At 50.7% G+C, this 7,500-nt stretch overlaps 1 protein-coding gene across 1 annotated transcript in view; it reads right to left on the bottom strand.

The window, feature by feature from the left end:
* Positions 1–7,500, bottom strand: part of COL15A1 (collagen type XV alpha 1 chain) — a 135,534-nt gene that overhangs the window by 79,991 nt on the left and 48,043 nt on the right. Inside the window, exon 6 of the mRNA XM_032164666.2 lies at positions 2,054–2,201. Coding sequence (XP_032020557.1) covers positions 2,054–2,201 — 148 coding nt within the window. The remainder of the gene's footprint in view (positions 1–2,053; positions 2,202–7,500) is intronic.

The raw sequence follows: 7,500 nt of genomic DNA, 5'->3' as shown, positions 1-7,500 counted from the left end.
ACCCCCACCCACTCACGTCCCATCCTGTGATGGAAGAGTGGCCAGCACGGGTCGAGCACGCTCGTCCTCCCTGCTCTGACCACCAGGGTGTGCCGTGCAAGCAGCTGATTGCAGGGCCTCCAAGGCCTGACCCGTGGGACGAAGGAAGTGGGGTGGCCCCTTCCACGGGCCAAGATGATGTCAGGGAAGCTCCGAATGCAAATATTAGGGGCTTTGCTTAGCCAGGGCTTTCTCCCACCATCCGGGCTGTCTACACATCAAGAAGAAAAGGACACTTTGGCTAGCTCCGTTGCTTTCAACTGACCTTTTTTCTGCTAGATAAGGAGTGTGGCTGATCCCGGGAACAGGCGAGCTACGTTGGGATCAGAGCCCAGTCCCCACGTGGACCTCATCTCCTCAGTCTAGGAAAGCCCTCGCCCCAGCCCCTTCGCCTTAACCCCTTGCTCAGAGATCCTAATTCCACCCCTGAGAAAAGCATTCGCAATTCAGAAGCCACTTGCACAACTACGGCCAGATTCAGCCCTCTCATCCACCCAGCAGCGGGGCTTGTTCATGCTCCCAGAGGACAGCTAAGGAATCTGAAGCTTGGAAACTGATCAGCAACTTGCCCCAGGCCGACAGCAAATAGGGGGCTAGGCAGGGCCTCCTTCCAAGCTGTCTGACTCTCCCCAGCGGGCAGTATTTCCACAGCAACACCCTGCCTCCTTGGCTCTGTCATGACGTTATTAAATTATCCTACAAATTTTTCTCTCCAGTTCTCTATATCTTTTCTGACCCACAGACTCCCCAAATTTAGTTGTTAAAATAACACTCATTAACTGATGGCAGAAGCAAAAAGAATAGTGATACATATTATTGTAGAAGTCTTGTATTAATAAAATACAGAAGTACAATAAAGAAAGTAAAAACCATCCATAATCCTACCACTCAGAGATAACTGCTTATAACATTTTGATGAATATTACGTCTAATATGTGATGTATCTAATACACACACATCGCTCTACATAGCTATATGTAAATAGATATAAATAACATATATTCAAAACTAGGGACATAGACACATAATTTTGGAATTTGCTTTTTTTGGTGGAATATACCACGAGCATGTCCCTGGGTCATTAAGTCTTCTGTATCACCAATATCAGGGCTGTATATATGAGTGAAATAGAATTTGGCCAACCAATCCCTACTGTGGGCAGTTTGGGTTATTTTTGTTCCTAAGAACAGTGCTGCCAGGAATGATCTCGTACTCACATCTTCAGTCTGAAGTGATGGCCCCTCTGAGAAATGACAGAAACCACAAGCCATCTCAGGGCTTGGGCATATGCCAAGCTAGTGCCTAGGGGATAGTGTTTGATGCCTGGGCTTTTACCAGTGCTTCTCTGCACAGGTAGGGGGACAAGAGGCAGGGGCCAGAGCCCTGGATAGGCAGCCAGGGGACCAGCTCTTCTCCTAGGGACTGCTGCTGCCTTGCTGGGTAACCAGCCCCTCTCTGGCCATCAGTTTCTCACTTGTGCCACACAGGAGTTTAGCTGATCCTCTGAGAGTTGGGGAGTTTGTGACAAAAGTCAGAAAGGGTAGGGACTCTGGACTTAGCTCTTCCAAGTGTTGGTTTTTCCACCTATAAAATAGTGGCCAGTGCTACTGAGTAGGCGGTATGCTGTCAGTGTTGGAGACAAAATATCCAAACACTTGACACACCACAGGTATTCAACAAACAGCAAGGATTATTACAAACTTTTCTGTTAAACCCCAGAAGGGATAGAGTCTGGGAATTAGAAGCTCCAGATCTGGGGGTTAGAAGCTCTGCTATCTGAGATCAAATGCCAGCTCTGCCATTCACAAGCTGTTTGCTCCTGCCTGGGTTACTTAACTTCTCTGTGGCTCAATTTCCTCATCTTGTCTGTAAACTGAGGGTGGTTCTCACCCTTTCTTAAAGGGTTGAGGGGAAGGTTAAATGAGATTCTGTATGTTACATACATGGCCCCGGCTGGACACATAGTAATCACCCAATAAAAGGCCACTACGTAGGCATATGCATCCAGACTTGCCTTGTTCAGGGCTGCTGTGCTGGATGATGCTCATGTTGGTGGTTTCCAGGGTCCCCTCAGGTACAGGTTCACCAGAAAGTTCCATGCCCTCAAAGGGCGAGGATGGAGTTGGAGGTGTGTTTATGGGTTCAACTTTTGCTTCTTTGGGCTGAAGGGAGGAAAAATGAGATGCAAAATGATTTACTTGGCAGTAAAGCAGAAGAAATGACAGTGAATATCATGGAGAAAATAATATATCCACAAGATGCTGAATAAACCAAGGGGAAAGCTTGGCCTCGCTTGGTGTCTACCTGGGCAATGGCTGCACCTCCCAGGGCCTGAAAGAGGTGCCTACTAGAGGTCATTAGATTCTGTTCAGTTGACAGTGAGACTATTCATCTCAGCCAAAGCTCTCTGAGCACAGGGACCACATTTCTGTGATTCCCAAATCCCAGGTCAGCCAGAGGAGGTGCCCAGTAAAGATCTGTTAGAGGAGGGAATGATTGAATGAATTAGTGAACAAATGAATGAACCAGGCTGCACTCAATAAACTGCATATAAATTCAATGCCAGATATGAAAACACCTATAAAAATGAAAGATGGGTATGGTTCCTTCTGAGGAAACTTCAGCATCTATATAGCTTTCCCAAAGCCAGTCAGTGTCTTAACCAACATTACCAACTAGAGAAAAACAAACAAACAAAAACCCAACAGAAAAACAGAGCGCTTCAGTGATCTAGGCAGAAATCCCGGCATGGGCTCCAAAAGTCACAACATCACCCCTGGACCCAAGCAGCAGCTCGCAGGACCCAGTGCTTGTCAGCATTCAGAGAGCCTTATCACTTTCTAAGCTCAAGAGGCTGGGGGTGCATGGAAGAATCCTGCGGATCAGTGTTGAACTCGTGGTATGAACAAGAAACCAATCTTTGTTTTGTAAGGCACTAAGACTTTTAAGGTTAATTTGTTACTGCAGCATCACTTACCTTTCCTGACTAATAACAGAAGGTTATTTCCTTAATTCAGAATCTAGTAAATCAATAAGTTTCTGGTCCATGGAACAAGGAGGATTCTTGGAAGCCCCATAATTTAGAATTTAATAGTTCAGTTTTTACAGTCAGACCTGGATCAAATCCCAGCTCTCCACTTATAAGCTCAGTTATGTTGGGCAAGTCATGGAGCTTCACTGAACCTCAGCTTCCTCCTCTGTAAAAATGAGGACAATAAAGAACTACTTGAAGGCAGGAAATAGAAAATGCATGGAAGGGCTAAGCACACCTTTATGTTTAGTACATAAATATTCCATATTCATTATTGAAAACACTGTAAGGGCAGATGAGCAAAAAGAGAAATCACCTTGAGTCCTAACACCCAGAGACAATCACCATGGATTCTATTGTGCTGTAAAATCTTCAGGGTGGAGGTGGGAGGAAAGGCTTTAAGGAGTTGGGCCTTGGAGAATGAGCAGGGTTTCAGAACATAGGGGTGGAGGGTTGATGAAAGTCAGGGCCTGGCAACTTGAGCTTGGTAAGAGCCCAGGGCTTGAGCAGGGAAGCAGTGGAACAGAGCCCAGGGAGGCAGGCAGAGGGAGGGGCTGGTTCTATGGGGAGAAGAATGGGCTTGAACCCAAGGGCCACAGGCAGCCACTGGGGAGCATCGGGTGAGGGAGTGGTGGGGGCAGCTGTGTGTTTCAGAGAGTCCTCGCTGGTGGCAGTGTGAACATTGACTAGGGGAGCTGAGGGTTATGCCAGGTGACTGGGGGGTGGTACTAAAGAAGTCCACAAGGCAGGAACCAGGGCAGCAGTGGGAGCAGAAAGCAGGCACCTCCCCAGGGGAGGTTGTGAACAAGACCAGGTGGGATGTCTCCATTTCACCCAGATGGATGCTCATCTAGCAGGATAGATAAAGACCCCTGCCCAGGAGGTTCCTCTCCTCTCCCTGTGAGGGATCAAGGCAGAAGCCACTCCATCACTGGTTCAGGAACCAATGCTCAAGCCCCTGAATGCTCATCTCTAGTCTGGAGTGAGGCTGCTGGTGGCTGGTAGCAAAGGTGCTCTATAAGGCATTTGGACTTTGGGATGAGGCGGGCAGGGCAGGTGAGGGTTCAGGAAACATAGGAAGACAACGAGATGGGGGCTGAGCTCTGTAACTCAGGGTGGCTGGGATCCATCCCATCAGCCAAAAACTTCTTTTGTCAAACTCCCAACAAGGCATCCCAACCCCCCTGCAACGACAGGGCATGGTTCTGCTGAGTTGACCCTCAGGAGTGAGGGTAAGGGGACCTGCCTCAAATAGGTGGCTTTGGTTTTCAGAGATCAACATGAATGGGGATCCAGTGTAGCCTCTGACAAAATAGGAATCTCAAGTCTGAAGACTTGTTATTAAAAGTGTTGCAATTTGCTGAGCCCAGGCTCACGTCCACACAATCAGGTTTACTCATTCTGCACATATTTCCAGAGGCCCTACTGTGTGCCAGGTCCTTGGCTGAGCCCTGGGGACACAGAAATGAATAAGACAGTGTGTCTGTCCTCAAGCTATCAGGCGATGGAGGATCCCCAGACCTAGTACAGATGCAACAAACCACGATTCGGTGTGATGCATGGGATGGCGGGAGTGAGAGCCAAGTGCGAGGAGGGGGCTTAGCTAAATAATGGCCTCCAAGGAGAGGATGTGGACTGGATCCTGAAGGCTAAGTAGGAACTTGCCAGGCAGAAATGGGAGCTGGGAGGGGCCCTCCAGGCAAACAGAACCGCAGGAAGTAAGGCGCCATGGAGTGGAGAAAGTGCTCGGTCTGTCCAGAGAACTGTGAGCCTCTGGGTGTGGTTGGGAAAGAGGCCCTGGCTGAGGACCAGAATCACCTGCAGAGCTTTTTGTCAATACAGATTCTAGGATCTTTCACTCCAGATCTACTGAAACTGAATATCCAGGTCTATAGCCCAGGCAAGAATCTGCTTTTAAAGACCAATCCCTACCCCACAGTGCCTCCCCAACCCCCCATGCCACCCCCACCACCAACACACACTTACACACAAATGACCCTGATGCACAGCCAGGGCTGAGACCACAGGGATGTTAATTCCAACAGCATAGAACTTTCTGAAAATGGAAAGAATTGGATAGCAAGGACCCCGATCCTAAATGGGGAAGAGGGCAAGGAGGGAGAGGAGACTTTGTAGTCCCTGACCACTCAGAAAGTCTGCAATTCAGTTCACTGGCGATGGCTCATGTCTCAAAGGGTGGCAGGCTGGAAAGGCTGAGGATGGGGAAGTGAGATTCATTCCAAGAAAGAAGTCAGACAGACAAGGGGTGGGGGGGACTGTCTGAGCTGAAGAGGGAAATTCCCCGTCCTAGAGGGTGGCTGCCGGAAAATGCCATAACGCCCTTCCAGGAGATGTTAAAAGGGGGAAGTCCCCAGCTCAGGGGTGGCATGACTGAGTGCACTCTGGACCCTGAGCTGGAGACCTGGCTCTGCCACCTCCAGGCTGGGTGCCTCCAGCAACCATCTCCACGGCCTCAGTGCCCTCCTATGTAGAACAGACCCCAAACACCTCCCTGCAAATGAGACTAAAGGAAATGGAAGCATGTGGAAGAGCGTGAACTGTGGCGCAGACAGACGGGTGCACAGGGAAGGCATTCTGATGATCAGGAACAGACAGGTTAAGGTCAGGACTGCCAGGCCTCGAGGCACAGCCCAGGGCAATCCCCTTAATAACTGAAGGCAGTCACAGGGGTTGGGCATGCCTGTCAGCCCAAGCCACCGGCCAACCAGGAGGCCCCAAGAGGAACGAGGCATCTGTACTATGCCCGGTGCTGAGTCCAGCACTGAGCTGCTCTCTGACACATCACATCACCTCCCTTAATCCTCACAACAAACCCATTGGTCAACAGTAGTAACAACAGGCACTGTCCAAGCATTTTGCACAGGGAAATTCGTCTAATTTTCACACTAACCCTATGGGGCAGTTCTGCTCTATTGTAACCAAGGGGGAAACTGAGCCTTGGAGAGCTTAAGTCACTTGCTCAAGGTCAAGAGCTAGTAAGTGGCAGAGCTGGGATTCACGCTTGGTGGAACTCTGATTTGCACCAGTTCCCATAAAACCACTGAGAAAAGTGGGGCTGGGGAAGCATGGAAAGAAAGTGTTTGAGGTTCCCCAGAGGCCACCAAGTTCATCAAATCACCAACAAATTTTTCTTTTTCACTTTTCCAGATAGTCTGGGGATTGATTTCATAGCCCCCTTGGCTGACACGTGCCCCACATCTGCCCCGGTGCCTGCAGTGCCATGGTCCTGGGGAGGGTCCGAGCCTGGGGAGTGAGTGGGGCCTGGCTTGAGTCCTGACTTTACTACCCTGTGACCCTGGAAGAGGCACCCCACCTCCTGGGCATTCATTTCTGAATCTGCACAATGGGGCTGATGCCACCTACCTTGTGGGGTGGCAAGAAACAAAAGTGAAATCATGTATACCATAGCGAGAGGTGACAACGTGCTGGCAGCCCTCGCTTGCCCTCAGCGCCTCCTCAGCCTCGGCGTCCACTCTGGCCACGCTTGAGGAGCCCTTCGGCCCACCACTGCACTGTTGGAGCCCCTCTCTGGGTTGGCAGAGGCTGAAGCCGGCTCCCTCTGCTTGTGGGGAGGTATGGAGAGAGAGGTGTGGGCAGGAACCAGGGCTGCATGCCGCGCTCACAGGCCGGTGAGAGTTCCAGGTGGGCATGGGCTCCGCGGGTCCCTGCACTCGAAGCAGCCAGCTGGCGCCACCAACCCTGGGCAGTGAGGGGCTTAGCACCCAGGCCAGCAGCTGCGGAGGGGGTGCCGGGTCCCCCAGCACTGCCGACCAGCTGGCACCACTCTCGAATTCTCACTGGGCCTCAGCCACCTCCCTGCAGGGCTGGGCTCAGGACCTGCAGCCTGCCATGTCCGAGCCCCGCCCCCCCTCAGTGGGCTTCCACATGGCCCAAGCCTCCCTGATGGGCACTGCCCCCTGCTTTGCGGCGGCTGTTCCCATCGACCATCCAAGGGCTGAGGAGGCGGTGTGGGACTGGTGGGCAGCTCCGCCTGCGGCCCTGGTGCGGGATCCACTAGGCAAAGCCAGCTGGGCTCCTGAGTTGGGTGGGGACTTGGAGAACCTTTATGTCTAGCTAAAGGATTGTAAACACACCAATCAGCACCCTGTGTTTAGCTCAAGGTTTGTAAATGCACCAATCAGCACTGTATGTCTAGCTCAAGGTTTGTAAATGCACTAATCAGTGCTCTGTGTCTAGCTAATCTAGTGGGGACTTGGAGAACTTTAACATCTAGCTAGAGGATTGTAAATGCACCAATCAGCACTCTGTATCTAGCTCAAGGTTTGTAAACACACCAATCAGTGCTCTGTGTCTAGCTAATCTAGTGGGGACTTGGAGAACTTTTATGTCTACCTAGAGGATTGTAAATGCACCAATCAGCACTCTGTATCTAGCTCAAGGTTTGTAAA

Source organism: Hylobates moloch, unplaced genomic scaffold, assembly GCF_009828535.3.
Source record: "Hylobates moloch isolate HMO894 unplaced genomic scaffold, HMol_V3 SCAFFOLD_10, whole genome shotgun sequence".
Taxonomy (NCBI): domain Eukaryota; kingdom Metazoa; phylum Chordata; class Mammalia; order Primates; family Hylobatidae; genus Hylobates; species Hylobates moloch.
The sequence above is the reverse complement of the archived record's forward strand: the minus strand, read 5'-3'. Positions and strand labels throughout refer to the sequence as shown.